Raw genomic sequence first — 24,194 nt, forward strand, 5'->3', positions numbered from 1 at the left:
TACATTAAAAATAATAACATAGAGAAGGCGTAGAGAAGTCCCTCCGGCCATTGTGTTGTACTATTGGGTAGAGAGACGGAGTTGTAAATCTCAGAGTGAGGTTCTACCTACCCGAGGCCGCTGATGTGCGGAGACCCCGGGGGAAGCCACCATCACCATGTCTGACCAGGAAGCAAAACCTTCGAGGACTTGGGGGATAAGGAAGGAGAATATATTAAACTCAGAGTCATTGGACAGGATAGCAGTGAGATTCACTTCAAAGAGAAAATGACAACACATCTCAAGAAACTCAAAGAATCATACTGTCAAATACAGAGAGTTCCCATGAATTCACTCAGGTTTCTCTTTGAAGGTCAGAGAATTGCTGATAATCACACTCCAAAAGAACTGGGAATGGAGGAAGATGTGATTGTAGTTTATCAAGAACAAACAGGGGGTCATTCAACGGTATAGATATTCTTTTGTATTTTTTTTCCCTTTAGTCCTTTTTTAAAAAATAGTTCTTTTGTAATGTGGTGTTCAAAACAGAATTGAAAACTAGCACCCCATCTCTTTAAAACATCTGGTAATTTGAATTCTAGTGTCCATTATTCATTATTGTTTCTTTTCACTGTGTTGATTTTTGGTGATCAAACCTCAGCCCCCTCTCCTTTTTAAAAATTACAGGTGTGCATAGAGATTCCGCCTTTCCCAGGACTATGCATTTGCAGGCTTGTGATAAATAAGATTGACTAATGCAAGTGTTCCTAATGAATTTCCAATTGGCCCTGAAGTTCTAGCATGTGATTGCTTCACTCCTGGACTATGAATTTCAGTGGGAGATGGAAGTTTTTCGGAAAACAGAACTGTGGAAAATGACCTTTCCTTAACTTGAAGCTACTTTTAAAATCTGAGGGTCTGGACCACAAGAGGAGGAATATCCAGCTGGAGTCAAAATGACAGAGAATAATGACTAACTCCAGAGATGGCTCCACTGAAGAGAAGCATTTTAAGATGAAAGAAAAATCTTGTCAGAAGATCCCAGAAAAGATCTAGTTTTCCTTAGCAGTTAAAAGTTATTCGTGCAGAACACTGCTCTTTTTTACTTTATTTATCCTTTTTGGCCGGAATATGGGTTTAAATAGACAGTGTCTGTACCAGTTTCACTAAAATAAACAAAATATTTGTAAAAACCATAAAAAATAAAAATAACAACATAGTAAAAATATGATGCTTCAATTAAAAGTTTAAAAAAATAAAAATAAGGAAGGGATGTTTAATCACATACTATGATTTTTGTTTTATTTCTTCTTGCATATCTATTAAATTGTGACTTGTGTATTATTCTGTTTATATTATGCAGTCAACTTAATCTAAAATATTGCTTTGCCTTAAAATACTATGTCTAATATTAATAATAGATCTTTTGTTTATTAGTTATATGCCCTAACTTATTTTCTTTTATCCATGCTATATGTTTGTGGTTGAGGTATTTCTTTAGTGAATTCCTACAGTTGTTTAATAATGAAAAATGTATTACATATATTTCCTTTCATTAAAGCATCACAAAATACCTTAAAAAAATATGTGTGCAGAGAAGAGTTAACATAGCAGGCCTCAGATTACTCTCCTCAGAAAGGCCTGTTTGCAAAGTTGGCTGGCTTGGCTGGCTTCTGGAAACAGGGATTTTGGCAGAGTCCCACCATATTCAAAACTGATAAAAATGGTTTATTATGCCTGGTGGCTCAGTGGTGAAGAATCCTCCTGCAATGCAGGAGACACAGGAGACCTGGGTTTGATTCCTGGGTTGGGAAGATCCCCTGGAGAAAGAAATGGCAACTCATTCCAGTATTCTTGCCTGGGATATCACATGGATAGAGGAGCCTGGTGGGCTACAATCCATGGGGTCACTAAAGTCAGACATGATTTAGAGACTAAACAACAACATGCCTAAATTTTGTGCACACAATATAGTTTATGCTAAACATCTACTTTCCTTCTGGGAATCTGGAATTTTGGCACATGCTAGGCAGAAGGTGCCATGTGACCAGCCCCAATAAAAACCCTGACCACTGAGCCCCTGACAAGTTTCCCTGGTAGACAACATTTACACGTGGTCACAACCAATTGCTGGAGTTAAGTGCATCTTGTTTGACTATACTGCAAGGAGACCCTTGGAAGCTTGTGCTTGATATCCTCTGAAATTTGTCCCATGTGCCATTTCCTTTCTTCTGATTTTGCTTTGCATCCCTTTGCTGTATTAAGTTACAGCTGTGAGCATGATTATATGCTGAGTCCTTTAAGTCCTCCCTAGTGGCTCAGAGGTTAGAGTGTCTGCCTGGAATGCGGGAGACCTGGGTTCAATCCCTGGGTCGGGAAGATCCCCTGGAGAAGTAAATGGCAACCCGCTCCAGTACTCTTGCCTGGAGAATCCCATGGACAGAGAGGAGCCTGGTAGGCTACAGTCCATGGGGTCACAAAGAGTCGGACACGACTGAGTGACTTTGCTTCACTTTACCTCACTTCATAAGTCCTCCCAGCAAATCGTGAAACCTGGGAGTGGTACTGGGACCCCTGACAAACCAATTATAAGTGATTATGTGGCATAAACCACAATTATTTTGTACTGTTGGAGGGAATATAAATTAATTCAACCACTTTGGGAGACTGTTTAGCAATATCTACTGAAATTCAAACATATTGCTACCACATGGCCCAATAATTCTACTCTTAAGAATATATCCAAAAGAAATATTCAACTTATAAGAATGTTCAATTTATTTATAATGACTTTAGCTATAAACAACTCAAATTCCATCAACAGGTGAATGAAAAAAGTGAAAGTCAGTCACTGAGTCGTGTCCAACTCTTTGTGACACCATGGACTGTAGCCAACCAGGTTCCTCTTTCCATGGAATTCACCAGGCAAGAATTCTGGAGTGGGTTGCCATTTCCTTCTCCAGGGGTTCTTCCCAACCCAGGGATCAAACCCAGGTCACCCACATTGCAGGCAGATGCTTTATCAACTGAGCCACCAGGGAAGCCAACAGGCGAATGAATAAACAATATACTGTAAGAATTGAGTGGCATATTCATAGAATACTATAAAGTAATAAAACATGCACAAATATTGATTCATGTCATGACATGGATGAATCTCACAGATGGTAGTTAAAAATGGACAACACAAGTGTACACAATTCCATTTATACACAAAGAGCAAGCAAAGTATGATTCCATTGATGATATTCAAAAACTGGAAAAACTAACCTATGCTGATAAAAGTTATGAAAACAGTTAACCTGGAGGGGAATACTAGGCTATGGCATTCCATACATCTGGCTATTTAAATTTTAGGAAATTATATTAAATAAAAAATTCAATTTCTCAGTTGCACTAGCCACATTTCAAGTACTCAACAGCTACATATAGATAGATAATGGCTATAGTACTGGATAGCACAAAATACTCATGTTCATCTTCAAAGAAAGTTCTATTGATCATTGCTATTCTAGAATGATGAGAATTTTCTGTATCTTGATATGAGTAGTAGTTAAATGGGTCTCTAAATATGAAAAAACTCAAACTATTCACTTGAAGTTTGTGCACTTTAGTTATAATTTATAACTCAATAGGTAAGTAAATAGACACGTTTTTAAAATAACTAGGAGAAAACATATACAATGTATATAACAGATTATTTATATTTAAAATATAAAAGACTCATATAAATCAATAAGAATAGAACATCAACCTAAAAGAAAAATGGAATACAACTTACAGGGAAGGATAGCTGCAAACATATTAAAAAGACACTAAGGTTCATCAAAAATCAGAGAAATACAATCTAGAACATTGAGATACCACTTCTGCCCATCATATTTGCAAAAGCTTTTATGACTGGTAATGTCAGTTTTTTATAAAAAATTAAAAGATGAATACAAGTAACATGAGCTCAAGAAATGTACCATACAATTTTGCTACTAAAATCCTATAGTCCCAAGACAGTGGCTGGCATATACTATGTACTCAACACATATATATGGAAGGAAGTGTGAAAAGAAAGTTGGGGAGATAGTGGTATTCCCTTATTCCTATACTCATCAATGATGGGGTATAAAGTAGGTACAGCCCTTTTGAAGAGGAATTTTATATCTTATATATTTATTTATATAGAAATTCCATATCTCCCTTGGAGAAACACTCATATGTGAAACAGATAATACTGAAAAACAAGAATTTATACTGTAGCATGATAATAGCAATAAGCTTCAAATAACATTATGCATTAAGAGAGGAAGAGTTAAACTATGGCTCTTCCAATGCTATGGAATATTATACAACAATTAAAGAGATGAAGTAGATCCATATGTAATGACATGAAGAGATCTCAAGCTTTTAGGTTAAAAAGCTACATATCAATACACAGATTTTTAAAAATCCACATAACTATGTACCATATGCATACGTGTTCATACATCAATGCATAGAAATAAGTATAAAAAACTATAACCCAAACCAATAATAATGGTTATTTCTACAGATAACTGGAATTAATGGGTGGTGACTTTCACTTTTTCTAGATTCAGATTTTCACAATAAAATATACTTATTACCTATGCAAAAAAACCCCAAAAAACCCCCAAACCATTGCTCTTCCTTAGGTCTTGAGCTGTTGCTATTCCATTTCCTAATGGTATAAAATGTGTTCAAACTACATATTGAACAGATAAGAACTAATTACATAAATCAAGCATTTTTACTTTTGTTCTTCCCACCAATATTTCTGGGTTTTGTTTTTTTTTAAACACCCAAAGAACTAACAGGTCACTGTATACATGATGAAGTACTATCTACTGAAACTTCAAAACATTTCTCAGCTGCACAAATAGTAGACCTAAAAACCCCAATAGTTTATTTAGATTTCAAATCTATAGATCTTTAGACACAGACTGTTTAAAGAAGTGTCTTTATCCAAAGTAATCATCTCCTACTAGGATAAAGTTATATAAGCAACAACAACAATACAACTTAAAGAACCAGTCCCCGTCCCACCTGGGTCACTGGAATGTAGAGAGGTTCTCCATTATGCAGCAGTGTGAGTTTCCCATGCTGATGGAGTCGTCCTTCAGGCTTTAAACTTGCCATCTCCTTAGGTCCTCCTTTCTTGCCACTCTCTTGTCCATTTCCCTTAAGTTCTTCAGTATCACTTAGGCACTCAAAAAACTCTTCCTCGCTGTCACTCCAAGAATCCCATGATTTTCCCACCTCTCCTTTGTCCTTATCTGCCTCTCTCAAATTATCTGGCCCCAGCTGATCTCCAGATTTTCCAGCATCCCCTGAATATGTATTAGTCACATTATCTGAAGGACTTGTCTTTCTCCCCTCATCGCGTGCCTTCTTTCTTTCAATACAACAATTTAACATCTTAAGAAAACAGAAACAAAATTATTTATTATTTTATTATTATATTTATTATTATGCATGAATTGTTAGTCAGACATGCATGGGTCCCAGCCATATCCTGGACAGTTATTTTTCCTTCCCCTTCCTGGACACTGGTGATCAGAACATACCCAGAGACCCTGGCTTTTGTGGTCAACGATCCCTAAGTTACCAGCCTTATTAGGAGTAAGCTAGACAAAAACTGCCAGCACAGGTGCACCAAGACCTAAAAGGTGACTCAAAGTAATAACCCAGGGCTCATTACACTGTGTTTGTAATAAACCAGCATTGCAGTTTTTGCCTGCCCTCTGTGGGTTTTGCTTGGGTGCTTATGGATAAACACCTGTACACAAGGATACAAGTTATATAAGCTAAAGCTGTCAATCAACTTATCAAATAACACAAGACACAGGAAGAGAATTTCCACCACTCTGAAAAACCAACCCTACCCCCACTTCAGGGCAGTTTCTGGTTTCTAGACTGCCTATTCTCATCCTTTCATGGGAGCTTATGTTCTCTTTGCTTAATAAAACTGCTGCTGCTTAAAACTGCTCTTTATCTCTAGAATGAATTTTTCCCTTTGCAAGGACAAGGACTGAGGAAACTGCTATTTCACCAGTGACAGTTACAGTAAAAATTTATCCAGTGCCTGAATATTTTCTTTTCAGTCTCCACCCTTTCCCTGGACCTTAGTGTGAATGACAGTGACTTAAGTAACCTATAATGAAATGAAATGAAATAACCTGTAATGAAAACAGCTTATAATCTATTATTACATTTAATGTCAGAATAACTTGACCTAACCACTGTCACAAATTATATACTGCCACTGGGAAATTTTTACCTGTAGCTTCTGATGTAGTAAACAGCATCTCAGATCTGGGGGTCCACTTGCTAATCTATCATATAAAGGAGTAGAAAAAAGCTTATCAGTAGAATTGCTTCAGATATGCATATTTTTATACCACCATATATTTAAACCACATAGATAAGAGAGCAAAACTAGACTTCTACAAATTAGGCAACTTACATGGAGCAAATAAAATTAAAAGATCACAATTTATTTCATTCTCCTAGTCCATAATTTACCAACAGCAAGTACAATAGACAAAATGCAACAGCAAAGTAGTGACAGCTCTCAAGCTAACAGAAACTTAAAAAATTTAAGGCCTTGAAATCCACCCTAGGAAGTAGGGTGACATGCTAGCATGCAGTCTTTCAAACACTACAAAGGAAGTTATACTATTTATTCAGTTCTCAATCATTATGGTAGATTCTCAATATAAAATCCATTGATCTCCACCTCTCTTTTGCTGAAGGGAGCCTGGATTTCCTCTACTCTAAATGAGGTGGTTCCCAGTAATTAGCCAAAAGAGAATCCAGTTAACTAGAGGCTGGCAAATGACTTAGGAGTAAACATTTTTGGATCAGTTACCATTTTGTATTACCAATATCATGATTCTCTCCCCTTAGTTTGAGTAGGATGGACAAATGAATAGTAATCTATACAGTATCAACATATATGCTAAACTCTTTAAATGAAATGTCAACATAAGCTATATAAAAAAATTATAGGTAATATTTAACACCCAAACTTCTGAACTCTTAAGATGTTTTCCCTCCAATGAAACTACTGTTAACATTTTGTTATATTTCTTTCCAATTATTTTTCTATACATATTTCTATATATATTCTCTATATTTTCTAATATTCTCTATCAGCAATGAACAGAAATCATATCCTAAGTTTCTTATCATTTTCTTGGGGCAGATTTCCTACAAGAGGAGAATTATAATGAGTCAGAAGTCAAATTCTGTGAACAAATAAAAATACTATCTCTACAACCGGGAACTGAAATTATTACCCTGGAATCAGAAAGTTGTTTTCCCATCTGAAACGCATTTCAAGAACAAATTCCTGCCAGAGATGTGCCACTCCTTTCAGTCCTCCATGGTAGAAATTGATCATACAAAGACACAAAGCCAACTTGTATGTTAAACTATCAGACGGTGCAGATTTGAACTGATTGTAGAGATTCTAAATTTAACAAAATAGAAACAAACAAAACTTGTTAACAATATATTTACATGTATAATCAGAAACCGTGTAGGTAGAGATTTTAACACCTGAAATTAATCAGGCTTTTATCAAATGTCTAAAACATTATTGCCTCAATTTTTCTCAGGCAGCTCCATGTTTTCATGATCTCTACAAGGATCAAAATGTGACACTATATTTTAGTGAGGCTACAGGTACAGCTTTAAGTTTCTTCTGTGAAATCTTTAAGATATACTCTAAATTTATGTGTTATATCATGAAATCACTTCCTAACAGTATTGTTAACAATTTGATATATCTCTACACAGTCATTTAAACTTATTTCTCAATTTATCAAAGACTTCAAAAAGGAAAACATGAAAATTTTACTTCATTTTACATGTTACTCTATTAAAGAATTTTCTACTCTCTGTCTAGTTTTGAAATACAAAGAAGAATCTATTGTAAAACATAAATTTGATGACTTATGAAAAATTTAAAGTGAAGGATACCCTATAATTCATACACAGTATATTTTTTCATTATTTCCAGAAAACTTCTTTTACCCAAAATATGTACCTATGTTAACGTTCTATAGTAGGTCACTGAATGGAGGCCATGATGGTCACTCAAGTTTTCCTAAGGTGATTTTTACAATAAAAAGATCCTTATTTCATAACAGAGAAAGTTTTATAGTGAATGCTAGAAAATTGTCATGTTTTCCTTATCCAAGTCTTTGTTAAACTGAGGATGAGCTTAAATGACAGGTATAGAGACATAAAACTGTTTACAGTAGTCATTGTTGTGAGGTAGATCTCATGACTGTTGCTAGAAATATAGCAAAATCCCTAGAAATTCAATGCATTTAAAATATTTAACATTAATTAACTTACATATTCTTCACTCTCTAGCGGAGGATTACTATTGTCTGTTGAAGAAGTCCCATCTAATGGTTTCTCAGAAGCAGCATCAGGGAATAAGAACTTAGGGGAAAGAAAGAAAATAATCACATTTTCAATGAAATTTATTACTTTGCAGACTTTTGTAACTCTTATAAACACCATTTGACATTTTAACACTTGTGTTTCTAAAACAATGAGAATGCTCTTACTGTATTGGCCAATTGGTTCTACACTATCTCAATTATTTTCTATTTTTCTCCAAAAAACAGAGTGACTAGTCAATTTTAAAATCAGATTTTTCTTAAATGGATGAGATGGCTGGATGGCATCACCGACTCGATGGACATGAGTTTGGGTGAACTCCAGGAGTTGGTGATGGACAGGGAGGCCTGGCGTGCTGCGATTCATGGGGTCGCAAAGAGTCGGACATGACTGACCCACTGAACTGAAATGAACTGAACAGAACACGTTGAAGAGATTTTTCTTCTTAAGGAGAGGAACAACCAAGTGTCAACATCCACTAGTAAGCACATTTATACACAGTATCCTATTTTCATACCACTACGTGAGCTATGTATCAGTGCCCACATCTCTTACAAATAAACAAACTAAAAATCTGGCTAAAAAGTCTTGCTCAGATAAATAGCAGGGCTAAAATTAACTTGAAGTTTTCAAGTCCTATATTCTTTTCATTGCACTACTCTTAAAGCTTTTTCCCAAGAATGTCTTAATGCACAAGCTGTCAGAAGTAAGACTGTAACTACAATTATAGTAAGAATAGCTATGATTTAGCAAAGTTCTATTAAATACCAGTGTAACAGAAGGTCCTTTAATGCATCCAACAACTTCACAGGCTTTTATTAGATTCACTTCAGATGAAGAAACTGAAGTTAAATGGCTTGTTCAAAGTCAAGCAACAAATCAGGATTAACCTTGGTGTGTATGGTCCCTGGGCTGGACCTGTTCCACCAACCTATACCTAGGAGACACCCTAGCCCCTTCTAGTACTTGCTACAAAGTTTTCAAGAATACCATTTTGATCATGTCAACCTCCTGCTTAAAGTGGCATTAAACTGTAAGATGAAGTCCCATGCTTCAGCAAGCACTTCACCAGCTACTCTTCAGTCTCATCCCTGACCCTTCTCTGGGAAGTACCCTGCAATCTACCAGATTATCCGACATGCTCTCTCAGGCCTCTGCAATTCGTCCACTTCTAAACCTTCATCCATTTATGACTAGCTCAACTGTCCCCTCTTTGTGAAGCTCTCCCTGATTCCCACTGCTCAGACAGACAGATGCACCCCTCTGCTGTGTTCTCACAGGCCCTTTGCCAGAATTCTTACATGTAACATGGTATTATAATTACTGTTCACTTTTCTTATTCCCACTACACCACCGGCAACTCTGAATGTGGAGACTGTGTTTTACTCATTTTATAGCCCCATCTAGTACCTACCACACAGACAGGACTGAATAGATAATAAATGAGTGAGCATACAGACACAAAAAAACATTACATTTAGTTACCAAAAGAATAGTATTGAGGACATCATTATTCAGTGGTGATTCTTCCACACCTCTGTGTTTCCGTATTTTCTTCTTTGCAGTGTGCACCATGTTAGAGACTGATAATTTATGAATTGGAACCGGTGCAGGCTCTGTCAACTTTGACAAAGCATGAGTTATATCAGCAATTTCTATAAAAAGAATAGAAATGAATACATATTACATCATCAACCTTAGCAGGTTAAAGTGATGAATAAACTGATGACCGTACAGAATACTTTAGTCACTCTTTTCATCAGTGACTTTTCATTAATACGCATGTTCAGCTTTATATAGATGCATGATTAACAAAGGTGTAACAATTTCTGCCCAGGAACTTCAAAAATAAACCTCTAAAACTCTGTTTTTAAAAATATCTTACATTTTCTTATTAGTCACACAATGTTTTAAGCTCAGGGTATAGCCAAGAGAAAATGGTAGCTGTTTAGTTCATCAAAACGTGATTCCCTAATATAACCTGAATGAGAAAAATAGATGAAGAGCTGCTGGAAAATGTGTGAAAGAGTTAGACATTTGAAAATAACTTTAAAAAAGAGAAAAAGTTAAGTCACCTCTCCCTTCTTCCTCAAATGTGGATCGTCCAAGAATCTCATCAGTTGACTCCTTTCGACGGCAAATTTTAAAAAATTCAGTGACAAAATCACCTACACAAAAAAAATGTTACTCATTTTTGAAATGTAACTGAAAGAAGTCAGTCCTATACATAAATATACATGTCTTTTCACAAAAGCTATTAACTAACATATTGCTTTCCTGGTGGTTCAGATGGTAGAGTCTGTGGTGCGGGAGATCTGAGTTCAACCCCTGAGTCGGGAAGATCTCCTGGAGAAGGAAATAGCAACCCACTCCAGTATTCTTGCCTGGAAAATCCCATGGATGGAGGAGCCTGGCAGGGTATAGTCCATAGCATCGCAGAGTCAGACATGACTGAGCGACTTCACTTTCAACATATGGCAGAAAAAAAAAAAAAAAACATTCAAGGGAACTCTACTCAGTGCTCTTCACTGACCTAAGTAGGAAAGAAATTTTAAAAGAGATATATGTAGACATGTAACTGATTCACTATGCTATAACAGAAACACATTATAAAGCAACTATATTCTAATAGAAATTTAAAAAAAAACAAAAAACTGAACTCTTGCATGATCTGCCTGCCCTTCCAGTCAAGAGACTGATGTCTGAGCAGGGCCATGAGATTAGTCTTGACCCAGTATTTAAAAAAAATGAGAGACATCTGCCACTCTTGTTGCAATTCTGGTCATAAAAATGCATTAAGTTTGACATTAAAAAAAAAAAAAGAAAGAAAAAGAACCATTCAGTTTCTTCACCCAATGCAAAAACTTAATCCCATTTCAAAGGTAGCCTTGCTTTTACTTCCCCTCTATGTCCCAGGATATTAAAAGTTTTTTCTTATAATTCCCTCTAGAATGAAAAGAAAAATAATTGGACATAGTACTATTAAGCACTTACTATTGGCCTGAATAAGATAAATAGTATCTTTTCTCATGCAGTTGGTGGATCTAGGATTTAAAACAAGGTCTATCCAACTCTAAAACATTTCCTATCAACCCTCTACCTACCTCCCAATGTTCTTATTGTTTTAGTCACCAAGTTGTGTCTGACTCTCTGCAACCTCCTGGAAAGCCTGCCAGGCTCCTCTGCTCATGGAATTTCCTAGGCATGAATACTGGTGTGTAGCCATTTATTCTCCAGGGCATCTTCCCAACCCAGGGATCAAACTCACGTCTTCAGCGTCTCCTGCATTGGCTGGCAGATTCTTTACCACTGAGCCACCAGGGAAGCCTCACTACTTCCCTATACCTCAAGACAAAGATGGCAGGAATTTTACCTTATATACATAAACGCTAATTAGCATTTAATGAATAACATGATGAATGATACAGAGCTCAGGAAAAAAAGCTTTATGGAAATACCCCAAAACTATCAATAAATATTTAGTAATAACTCCATCAGCTGAATGGCAACGTATTACACTGTATGAAATAAATGTGGCATGCATGAACACAGAAATGGAGAAAATAATTTTCACATCCACTAAATATGAGAAAAAGACTGTATAGAGATGGGTTCAGAAGACTTCATGAAAGAGACGTTATCTACAAAAGCAGGAAGAGAAAGATAATTCTAGATATGGGATATAATAATTATGACCTGAAGAGTGAATGACAGTTTTAAAAGTATTTTTATAATGTTATAACATTTCTATAATGTTACAGAAATGTTCTATGTTTTAAATGTTATACAAATACATTTCTATAATGTTATATCAGGGTTTCCCTGATAGCTCAGTTGGTAAAGAATCTGCCTGCAATGCAGGAGACCCTGGTTTGATCCCTGGGTCAGGAAGATCTGCTGGAGAAGGGATAGGCTACCCATTCCAGAAGTCTTGGGCTTCCCTTGTGGCTCAGCTGGAAAAGAATCTGCTTGCAATGCAGGAGACCTGGGTTCGATCCCTGGGTTGGGAAGATTCTCTGGAGAAGGGAAAGGCTACCCACTCCAGTATTGGCCTGGTGAATTCAATGGACTGTATAGACCATGGGGTTGCAAAGAGTCACACACGACTGAGTGACTTTCACTTTCACATACTGTTATTTCACTTCAAATATCCCTATGACATATACAAGATTATTTACACCTCTTTTCCTCTATCAGAAAATATATCTGCAGATACAGTACAGAGCCCTACAGAAAGGCTCTAATAAGATCATAAAATTCAGTGTTCATCCTTGTCATATACTGCAAGCATATAGGGATAACAAAAGACAAAAAGGGGTTCCACTAACCAGAATGGAAGAAGCAGAGTATGCCACAGAAGGAAAAAACGAAGTGACATAAAGCATTAGGAAAATAAAACTCAGATCCTGGGAAAACATCAGAGAATTTTGAGGTGTAGACTGGTTAAAACTAAATGACAAGAAAGTCTGCCAGTATTTTTTAAGAATAACCAGAAGGAGTCACTGCTGTTGACAAAGATTAATTTTTAATGATGTTAACTGAGGAGGTCACAATGTAAAAAACTTGAAAAAAATTTTCAGATAGGTGAAATAAAGTATAAAGAATACATCCAATGTTCCTGATCTGGAGAATAGACAAATACGTGGTATTTCGGGAAAGGAACATAAATATCTTACCTAGTAAACACTGAGGATTATCAGCTTTTCGAACTCTAACAGACCAATGGGGAGCCTGCATAGGATCCAAATCACTAAAATGCAAAATGATAAACACAAGATCCTACTTACAGCAATCTGCAAAGTTCATAAATTTATCAAAATGCAGTCTTAATGAAAACATTATATAGAAGGACAAGCAATCCATTTTGCCTCCCTTAAACTTATTGCTATTCACATGCAGAAGACCATTTAGATGAGTTTTTAAAAATAAAACCTTAAGACAAAATTCTTAAGACAAAAAAGTACAAAAGGAAAAACCAAAATCAGAACAAACTAATCAAAAAGCATAAAAATGATTCTGATCAGGTAACATATAATGATAACCTAATGAGAATATTTTAGAAATAAATAAAACAAAATGAGAAACAAGCAAAAATGTACAATAATCCTAATCTGTTTTTTATTACAGTATTTATTAATAAAAAGAAAACTATAAAAATTTGCACAAGATCAAGTACCCCATTTTCTCAGTTAAACAGATTATGCTGCATTCGCTTAACGGGATATTATGCAGTACTTTACAAATTGACAACACAGATCTACATCTATTTAATGAATAACTGTATTTATGAATAAAGCAAATTAATACATAAATTTATACTTTAAAAAGAAATACCCTTAAATGCTAACTGGTTATTTTTTAAGTAACAGAATTGTGGGTAATCTTTCTTCTTTATACCCATCTAAATTATCTGATTTTAAAAGCCTGTGTTACTTTTACCATCAGAAAATAGAACACATTTATTTTAACTATTTTTTTTAAAGTGTCCTATTTCTCACTGTTTTGCATCAAGCATGAGAAGATACCAAAATTACATTCCTCTTTCCCCACATTCTTCTGGGATAGGGCTCGCTGCAATTTTTTTTTTTGGGGGGGGGGTTTCTTCATATTTATGACAGACACATTCTTTCCCTCTAAGGTTTTAGTGGAAATTAAATGACATAATGCAAGGGAAATTGTTCAGTCCAGGTTTTGACCTAATCAAGGCAGAATAAAGGACTGAGATCATTCCCCACCCCAGCGATCAGGTTCTTCTGTTCAATTGTTCCATTACACCAACTAGCTCAGTGATACCAACGAGCTCATCTGTTTTCAAAACTTTGTTCTCCTCCTGGAGTTCTTGGAAGCCATGCTGTTTAGTCCAGTGGTCTTGAAGCTTTACTCAGCCACTATTCTAGCCAGATTATGTGCTAATAAAGGGATCCCTGCCCTCATCTTACTGAATTTTCAATTTTTTCCTGTGCAATTTTTCCATTGCACAGGAGTATATGATATGGATGTTTTGTTATTTATGGCACTGAATGATCAAATGTTCTCCCTATGTATCTTAATGACCATCATCTCTTAAAAGTCCTTATCAAATGTTCTTACCAGCTACAAAAAGTCCAACAGAATTATGCACTGACTCCCAAACTAACTAGAGACATCTTTGCTAAGCCCAAGTAAGATTCACACTGCTCACCACCCTGGAACTAAGGATCCTGTCTCCAAAGTCTACAGCTTAAAACACATTTCTAATATACATCAGCCAGTCTAAAAACTGATCTTTAAAAACAAAAGTAAACAACCATATCAGAAATTGATTCAAAGAAAAATTGCTAACCCACTGGGCATTTAGTTTAGTCTTTTGGAATCTGTGACTCTCAATGTACTATTTTTAACATACTTACGAATAAACATCATTATCCACAATGATACCTTCAGTCAGGTGAGGCCATGTAGTTGCTAAATGGAGTTCACTGAAACAAAACATGCAATATATATGAAGCTTTAATAATGTATATATACTCTGATTCAACAATTCTACTTCTAGAATTGTATTCTCAGTAAATAACTGGAAATATACCCCAAAAAGTATGCTAAAAATGTTCATGATTTGTAATATAATAAAACTGCAAGCACCTGGTTTAGCAAATGATGGCATATTTATATTAATGTCTGCAAGAAAAAACCATGCTATACATAATAATCAAAAAGTATAAGTAAACGAAATGTTTGTCAGTTGATGAGTTAAGTAAAATGCAGCACTATTCCATAGAACAGTGTATTATATGGCCACAAAAAGCAATGATACACTGATTCACGCTACAATGTGGATCAACCTCTAAAAGATGCTAAGTGAAAATGCCAGATACAAAAGGTCCCATATGGTATAATCCAACCTATATGAAATGTCCAGAAAAGGAAAATCCATATAGGCAAAAAGTACATTAATATCAGTCTAGAGCCAGAGGCTCTAGGGAGACTGGGATGGTGGGGGTGAGAGGTGGGGTAGGGGTGGTGATAGTTAAGAGGCGAGGGGTTTCTTTTTGGGGTAATGAAAATGTTGTGGAATTAGATACTAATGATGGTTGCACAACTCTGAACCCTAAGAACACTAAAGTGTATACTTTAAAATTGTGACTTTTATGGTACGTTGTTATATCTCAATTTTGAAAATATCATTTTTATATAGTTTAGGGATTGGCATACTTTTTCTACAAAGGACCCTCTGGGAAGTATTTTGTGCTTTTTATGGGCCACGTATCAATTGTTTGCTATATTCTTGTTTTTTTCTTTTAAAACCCTCAACAATGTAAAACCACTTTTAGTCCCTTATTGTTGTTGTTTAGTCACTAAGTCGTGTCTCTTTGTGACCCCATGGACTGTAGCCCGCCAGGCTCCTCTGTCCACAGGATTTCCCAGGAAAGAAAACTGGAGTAGGTTGCCATTCCCTTCTCCAAGGGATCTTCCCAACCCAGGAATCTGAGGTAATAATAATAATAGAAATAAAGTACATAATAAATGTCATGTGCTTGAATCATCCTGAAACCATTCCCCACCCTGGTCTTCCATGACCGCCATTTCTGGTGCCAGAAAGGTTGGGGACAGCTGCTCTCTAAGGCTCTCGGGGTCCATCATCAGGAGGCATTGGTGCAGCTTGACCTTGAGGTTGACCGTCACCAGTCTTCCTTATGAAGGAGATCTGGGAGGGGAAGTCTCACTGTCTCATGAGGTTAGGGAGCATGATTTCCGCTCTAATTTTCTTGGGTTGAGACTTCACCCCCTGAGCCTTTGGTGTGCTTGGGGTGGCTTTCCCTGGTGGAGACCCATGAAGGGTAGATTGGCTAAGAGGCATCAAATTCTGAGCAGATCTGCTGGAAATCTGGTGCAGGCTCTGCTGGAGGCTGAGCGGATCCCTAAGCTCCATTGCATCAGAAGGGGTGCGTGTTGGGAAGGGCATGGGATGAACAAGACCTAACCCCGTGAAGACCATCCACGGTGCATACAGATTCCAGGCACATTCATGGGCTAACTGTAGGGACATCTTTTGGGCTGCAGTTTCACCATCCAGAGTTTAGCCCGTTAAACTATGGTGATTTAGCTCATTATATATATAAAAACAGGCCACTGGTCAGATTTGGTCCACAGGTCATAGTTCGCTGACCTCTTTTTATAGATGAAAATTAAATTGCAGAATAACAAGCCACAAAAAAATGTATGATGACATACATTTATAAAATAAATAAAAATACTGCAGAAAAGAGTTACCATACCAGGCCTAACACTGAGAAAGGATTACTTGCAAGGCTAGTCCCTGGTTTGGCATCTGGGAACTTGAATTTCAGGAGGGTTCTTATCATTCCTTGTGCCTAAATTACCTGTGCCAAAAACGTGGTTGATGGAAACATCTGGTTTTCTTCTGGTACATGCTAGCCAGAGGGAGCCTACACGACCAGTCTCTGATTAAAACTTCTAAGTGCTGCGCCTCTAGTGAGCTTCCCTGGTAGACAGCCTTTCACACATACTGTCACAATTCATTGCTGCGGGAATTAAATGTGTCCTGTGTGACTACATGGGAAGATGAAGTTTGTCCTTCATTTGCTCTGGACCTCACCCCATATGCCTTTTCCCTTTGCTGATTTTTGCACCATATCCTTTTGCTTAGTAAATAAGCATGAGCACAGCTATATGTTGAGTCCTACAAGTTCTCCTAGCAAGTCAACTTGAGGGTGGTGTTGGGGGGATCGGCTGCATATATACACATAAACACGTACATATACACACTTAATTCATATGAAAAATGGCTGGAAGCACTTATAGCAAGCTGTTGTCCATGATCACCTGTGAGTAGGTGATTATAAATTTAGTGATTTTTTTTCCTCCTGTCTAGATTCTGATCTCACTTGTTATGTTTAGAGAATACAGAAGTCAAAAGGGTCAATTACTTCATTTCTCTGCTCTTCGGTGATGCTTGACTAACTGGCAACTGCAGTCTGAGAATCTGAATCTGTAAGCACAGTTAGGAATTCACAGTGGGCCAGGACTCCAAAACAATGCAGTGTAACCCGGGTTATGAACCAGACAACTAGGCAGGCTTGGCTCAAGGCTATTTTCTGAGCCTGGTTCTACAATGGTCCCAATTAAACATTTGAGTTACTAAGTATCTATCCAATAAACTGATTTTTTGCTTGAATTAGAGTTGACTATTACAGTTTACAACTAGACAATGTGACTACTAAACATAGGGTTTTTGCCCATTTTTACATTTTTTTTGCACTGAACATGAATTTATTATTCATAATAAAATTAAGGTAAAAAATGACCACAAATAATACGTGATATCATATTGTTTAAATGATTAGAATGATTTGAAATTTAAAACTATACACTACTGAATTTTTTAAAGTATGAACCTCAAATTCAATTCCTAAGCTTTTATGATTAAGTCCTCTCCTCTCCCTCTAACTATAGAAAAATTTCTTTGACAATGAGACAAGATAATGAAAAAGGCTCTTCATTTCCTCTTTCACTATTAAAGATGCCTTTTCAAAAGCACCGTGCCCACAATATTTGCTAATCAGTCTGATTTAAATTGTGTGCCACACGCACCATCTTAGCCTCAACTTATTTCTGTGTCCTTCAATCACTTGTTCCTTTGCTGACTGACTCCTCATCACGATATAGATTTGGAAGAAATATTTAATAATTAAAACCTTCACACTTCTATCAGATCAGTTTATTGCTCTCCCCCTAAAATCTTCTCTAAGTAAAATTCAAATAAACGACCCCACTGGAGCCACAGTTGTATCTGTATCCACCCCCGCAGCGTTTCTTGCTTGCTCACTGCATTCTAGCCGTGACAGCCACCTTTCAGTTCCTTCAGTAGACTTCCCAAGCTCTTTCCCGCATTAAGGTGCTTTGCACAGGCTCTTCCCTGCACCTGGAATGGTCGTTCTCTCATTCTCTGCCTGGCTAAATTCTTCCCTAATTGAGACTCAGAGTAAATACCCTTTTCCTTGAGAAAACTTTACTGATGGCATACAAATCTAAACTAGTCACTCATTTTACTGTCAATACTTTCTATACTTTTCCTTCAAATTATTCCATGATTTATAATTCTAAGTTTACTTAGGTGATTAGTTCATCTATTTTATTTAATTAGACTACAAATGCCGAGAAGGAAGAATCTGTCAGTTTTACTTACTTCAGGATCTTCCTCTTAGCACAGTGTCTGGCACATATAATAAATATCAATTTTTAAAAGATATCCACTTTACTGTCTCCCTTAAGTGATTTTAAGTTAGAAGTATTATTATTTCTACATTTAAGTGAGAGTATTAAAGAAGGCAAAAGGAGAAGAGGGTAGCCGAGAATGAGATGGCTAGATAGCATCACTGACTTAATGAACATGATGAATTTGAGCAAACTCCAGGACATAGTGAAGGACAGGGAAGCCTGGAGTGCTGCAGTCAATGAGGTCGCAGAGTAGGACACAATTTAGCAACTGAACGACAAAATGTGAACATATATATATTTTAAAATAACCAAATAGTTTAACAAATTAGATAGTTTTTATATAAGCACTGCTTATATTTTCCAAATATTTTGCTATCAGTGATGAAGTTTTCCAACCCCTACATTTTCTCGTGAAACAGTTGTTTTTATTCTTTTTTTTAAGTTCAGTAGCTCTTCTAGAAAAGCAATTGGGTAACCTATAAGGTCACCTTTGTGTCTCTTATTTAAGTCTTAATTGTGAAAAAGTGGCCAGGAAAAATGCAAAAAATTGTTAACTCTGGGTGATGGACACATGAAAATTTGTGTTATATGACAATGTCTGTGCTTTTCAATATTTAAAATGTTTACCCAAAGTAGGCCAAGAATCACTTCTATAAGGAAGAGATTCCTTATACATTGTGTATTAATATGCACTTAATTACATTAATGTATTAATGTGATTATTGTATATTACTTTATATTATATATTATATTACATTGATGTATTATATCAATATATACTTAATACATGAGGAGACATTACTTTGCCAACAAAGGTCCATCTAGTCAAGGCTATGGTTTTTCCAGTAGTCATGTATGGATGTGAGAGTTGGACTGTGAAGAAGGCTGAGTGCCGAAGAATTGATGCTTTTGAACTGCGGTGTTGGAGAAGACTCTTGAGAGTCCCTTGGACTGCAAGGAGATCCAACCAGTCCATTCGGAAGGAGATCAGTCCTGGGTGTTCTTTGGAAGGAATGATGCTGAAGCTGAAACTCCAGTACTTTGGCCACCTCATGAGAAGAGTTGACTCATTGGAAAAGTCTCTGATGCTGGGAGGGATTGGGGGCAGGAGGAGAAGGGGACGACAGAGGATGAGATGGCTGGATGGCATCACTGACTTGATGGACATGAGTCTGAGTGAACTCTAGGAGTTGGTGACGGACAGGGAGGCCTGGCGTGCTGCAATTCATGGAGTCGCAAAGAGTCGGACACAACTGAGCGACTGAACTGAACTGAACTGAATACATGAAGTGTATTATATATGTTTTACATGTTACTTTAAAGCCTCTTTTACTTCTTAAGTTACAGAGGAAAAAAAAAAAGATGGACAGATTATTACATGTAGGTCTCTATTTCCAGCACTACATTCATTCCAGGAGGTTGCAGTATTATAAAACACTGTAACATCAATATCAAATAGAATTTTTAAAGTCCCAAAATTCAAATGATATCATGAAAGTCACACCTAATGGGATCTTCACAGGCACCAAACGGTAACTTGCCAAATTCCAGGCCTCCCACCTCTCCTCCTACAAGGGCATCTATATCTAAAGAAAAAAAAATTTCCACAAGATTAGCCAAAAGCGGAAAATAAAGAATTTAAATTTAGTTATGTCAACCTTTTGAGAGATTATAGATTTAAAACCATCTACATTAAGACACAGCAAGTTAGAGAGCAAGCTGTCAGATATTAGACTTCTTCCAAGAATGTTAGAGTAAAAAAACAAGGAAAGTTATAGTAAAAGGATACATTTAATTCCTGTTTGTAAAGTGCTGTATTCAAGCCTGCATTCTAAATTTTACCCTTCTGAAACAGTCCTTACATACTATTCAAGAGAATATTATTCTTGTAAATTTAAAAGATTTTCTAGGTATGTGATTAATGTTATCGAAAAGAACAATTAAATAAGTATTAAAAAATTTAATCATCAATCTACATTCATCAGTTTTGCTATTACTAATTTCAGAATAGCCCAAATTAGTCATCATTAATAAAACTTTAAGCTGACAGTACATGGAAGTATCTGAAGCATAGAAAAGAATTTCCATTCCATTATGAATGGTATCTGAGATTAGAGGAAAATTTAGAAGGTAAATCACCCATTAGTTTCATCCCTCTTGGAGAATAAACACTTCTCAAAGACGTCAAAAAGATTTGTCTTCAAAGTAATACAAATGGTTGTTTTTAATTATTCACACAACACTGTGAATTACTAAAGTCTACTGTTAAGTTATGAACACTTACAGATACACTAAAATCATGCTGGACAAATACCTACACCCTAACTAAATTATTAAAATTAGCATTAAATATGGTTCAATTACTTGAGTCAGTAAATTTTCTCAAATCAATTCATTCCATTTTTTCAACTAAAGAATGCTTACAACAGAGATCAAAATAACTAGTTTTATTATAAAATCTGAATTAAAGAACTTCAAAATTTATAATAAGCACATGTTTAAAATCAGTGAGCCAGGGCTTCCACGGTGGCTCAGTGGTGAAGAATCCACCTACCAGTGTGCAGGAGGCACTGGTTTGATCCCTGATCTGGGAAGATCCCACGTGCCACAGAGCAACTAAGCCTGTGTGCCACAAAAAGAGAAGGCACCGCAAGTAAAAAGGAGCCCTGCCTCGCCACAACCAGAGAAAAATCTGAGCAGCAACCAAGACCCAGCACAGTCGAAAATATTTTTTTAAAAAACTTAGCAAGCTAAAAATTATTACTGAACTATACCTGTATAAAATTTTAATTAAATTAAAAGGTGAAAAGCAACATTGTAGAATCCAAGGATGATGCGACTTGGAGTTTGACCAGGATTTAAATGTGAACGTCAGCACTTGGTGACCATGTCACCTTGAGTCAGTTACTTTTGTTTTCTAAGAAAAATAATACTTGTCTCATAGAGTGAAGTGAAGTGAAGTGAAATGAAAGTCATTCAGTCATGTCCGACTCTTTGCAACCTCATGGACTGTATAGTCCATGGAATTCTCCAGGCCAGAATACTGGAGTGGGTAGCCTTTCTCTTCTCCAGGGGATCTTCCCAACCCAGGGATCAAACCCAGGTCTCCCACATTGCAGGTGGATTCTTTACCAGCTGAGTCACAAGGGAAGCACAAGAATACTGGAGTGGGTAGCCTATTGCTTCTCCAGTGATCTTCCTGACCCAGGAATCAAACCGCGGTCTCCTGCATTGCAGGTGGATTCTTTACCAACTGAGCTATGAGGGAAGCCCCACTTGTCTCATAAGTAAATGAGAATTACATGAAACAGTACATAAAATGCACAGTGTCTAGCCCATATTATATGTTCAGTCTCTTCCCTTTAAAAGGGAAAATATTAAAAATTTATGTGACTTTCAACCCACTGAGGAAGAAGTTAATATTTTAATACTCATTTTTAAAAACTTGCAACAGAACACTAACAAAGGCCTTATTGGCAATCAGAATTATAATGTTAAGATTCTGATTCTTGGACTTCTTAGATCATCAACAGACCATGCTATCTGGGGATATCATTAAAAACTGACTATTATTAGAATGACTTTTGAAAAAAGGAAAAGGAAGGCTGGAACTGAAAACTTCAAAACTAGAAGCCAACTATAAACTGTCTGGTGGGTATTGTTTAAGAACTAAAATTACTACAACAAACATTTGAGTCTTCTAATATAAATCTCAGTTTAAGCTTTAATTTCCCTCTGCTATAGTTTAGATGCAGTTCTCTTATCGGACATTAACAATTTCAAATTATTCAGTGGTATTATAAAATAGTAGTAGTAAATATAACCACCAAAAGCTAAATGTACTACATTAACTTTAGCATCATCCTAAAACTATCAATTTACTATTTTCAATCTTATAAAAACCAACCAACCACTTGGAACAAAAATAAACAGTAAAGAATATTATTTTATTATAATGTAATTCTCTCTGAGGGAGGTAGAATGAAAAATGTTTTCAGGCTAATAAAATCCTTCTATGATTTATAAGTTGATACTAAATTTCTTACTAGATATACTTGAATATAATTACACTTATATGTGAGAGAAAATATGCAGGAACTTAAACCTCACTTACTTAGGCTAAATGTACACCAGGCTGAGCTTTCCTAAAACTTAGGTAATGTCTGTTTATATCTGTGTCCCTGGCAGACACAAATTTATAGGCTAAAAATTAATGACTACTAAATGAATCAGTGGAAATAGTGTCAGACTTTATTTTTTTGGGCTCCAAAATCACTGCAGATGGTGACTGCAGCCATGAAATTAAAAGACGCTTACTCCTTAGAAGAAAAGTTATGACCAACGTAGACAGCATATTCAAAAGCAGGGACGTTACTTTGCCAACAAAGGTCAGTCTAGCCAAGGCTATGGTTTTTCCAGCCGTCATGTATGGATGTGAGAATTAGACTGTGAAGAAAGCTGAGCGCCGAAGAATTGATGCTTTTGAACTGTGGTATTGGAGAAGACTCTTGAGAGTCCCTTGGACTGCAAGCAGATCCAACCAGTCCATTCTAAAGGAGATCAGTCCTGGGTGTTCTTTGGAAAGACTGATGCTAAAGCTGGAACTCCAATACTTTGGCCACCTTATGCGAAGAGTTGACTCATTGGGAATGACCCTGATGCTGGGAGGGATTGGCGGCAGAAGGAGAAGGGGACGACAGAGGATGAGATGGCTGGATGGCATCACTGACTCGATGGACATGAGTCTGAGTGAACTCCAGGAGTTGGTGATGGACAGGGAGGCCTGGCATGCTCCAGTTCATGGGGTCACAAAGAGTCGGACATGACTGAGCGACTGAACTGAACTGAAATGAATCCGTACATCAATGGCTAAGTAGGTAAAATGATTTTCATTAATTTTTATAAAAACACGAGTTAAAGTAAAATATTCTACAGCTCTTCCTAGCATATGTGTATATATACATTTTTTTCCTTTTCTGCTTTCCTTATTTAGCCCTCTTCTTCAAACTCTACTCTCTATAAGGTTCTGTGCACGTCTGTTCTCAGCATAGGAGAGAGGTTTCTCTTCTTATATTCTGAAAGCAGACATTTTAATCATTCATTACGTACTAATTTTCAGCACACAATGTTCCACAGCAAGGGAATGCTTTATAAATAATATTTTTTTCAAACACAGATTGTCAAGCAGAGAGTAACTGACAATTAGAGTAACTGTCTAGGGTAATTCTAGAGTTGTCTCTAGAAAAACCTACAATTTTCAAGAGCAAAAAAAGTGATAAGGGCAATGAAATTAGCAATATTATATACATTTAAAATGAGTTACAAATATTTCAAACACTTGAAACACACTGTTAAATACTTTTAATTTCTGAATATAGTTCTAAATTATCTCACCCGGAGGTTGCTGAGGCCAAAAATACTGCTGCCAATCCTGAAGAACATAGGTAAACCGTATAGCAATATTAACTGGAGGCAATGGAGTTAAAGGACATCCCTAAGAAGTAAATGCAAAGACAATACCATGAAATGTTAGTACCCTTGTAATACCAGACACAAATTTCAAACTACTG

General features: G+C 36.4%; 1 protein-coding gene and 1 pseudogene across 2 annotated transcripts in view; one reads left to right on the forward strand and one right to left on the reverse strand.

Moving 5' to 3' along the window:
- The window catches only part of RAB3GAP1 (RAB3 GTPase activating protein catalytic subunit 1), a 124,734-nt gene that overhangs the window by 25,739 nt on the left and 74,801 nt on the right, over positions 1-24,194 (reverse strand). For both annotated transcript variants that reach the window (XM_027965014.3, XM_027965013.3), the window contains exons 8-17: positions 24,019-24,118; positions 20,129-20,210; positions 14,796-14,864; positions 13,083-13,156; positions 10,482-10,574; positions 9,892-10,061; positions 8,356-8,445; positions 7,290-7,462; positions 6,269-6,323; positions 5,035-5,406 (exon numbers count right to left, since the gene is read on the reverse strand). In XM_027965014.3, coding sequence (XP_027820815.2) covers positions 5,035-5,406; positions 6,269-6,323; positions 7,290-7,462; positions 8,356-8,445; positions 9,892-10,061; positions 10,482-10,574; positions 13,083-13,156; positions 14,796-14,864; positions 20,129-20,210; positions 24,019-24,118 — 1,278 coding nt within the window. The remainder of the gene's footprint in view (positions 1-5,034; positions 5,407-6,268; positions 6,324-7,289; positions 7,463-8,355; positions 8,446-9,891; positions 10,062-10,481; positions 10,575-13,082; positions 13,157-14,795; positions 14,865-20,128; positions 20,211-24,018; positions 24,119-24,194) is intronic.
- On the forward strand, positions 64-644 carry LOC101105980 (small ubiquitin-related modifier 1-like; annotated as a pseudogene).

This window comes from Ovis aries, chromosome 2 (assembly GCF_016772045.2).
Source record: "Ovis aries strain OAR_USU_Benz2616 breed Rambouillet chromosome 2, ARS-UI_Ramb_v3.0, whole genome shotgun sequence".
NCBI lineage: Eukaryota > Metazoa > Chordata > Mammalia > Artiodactyla > Bovidae > Ovis > Ovis aries.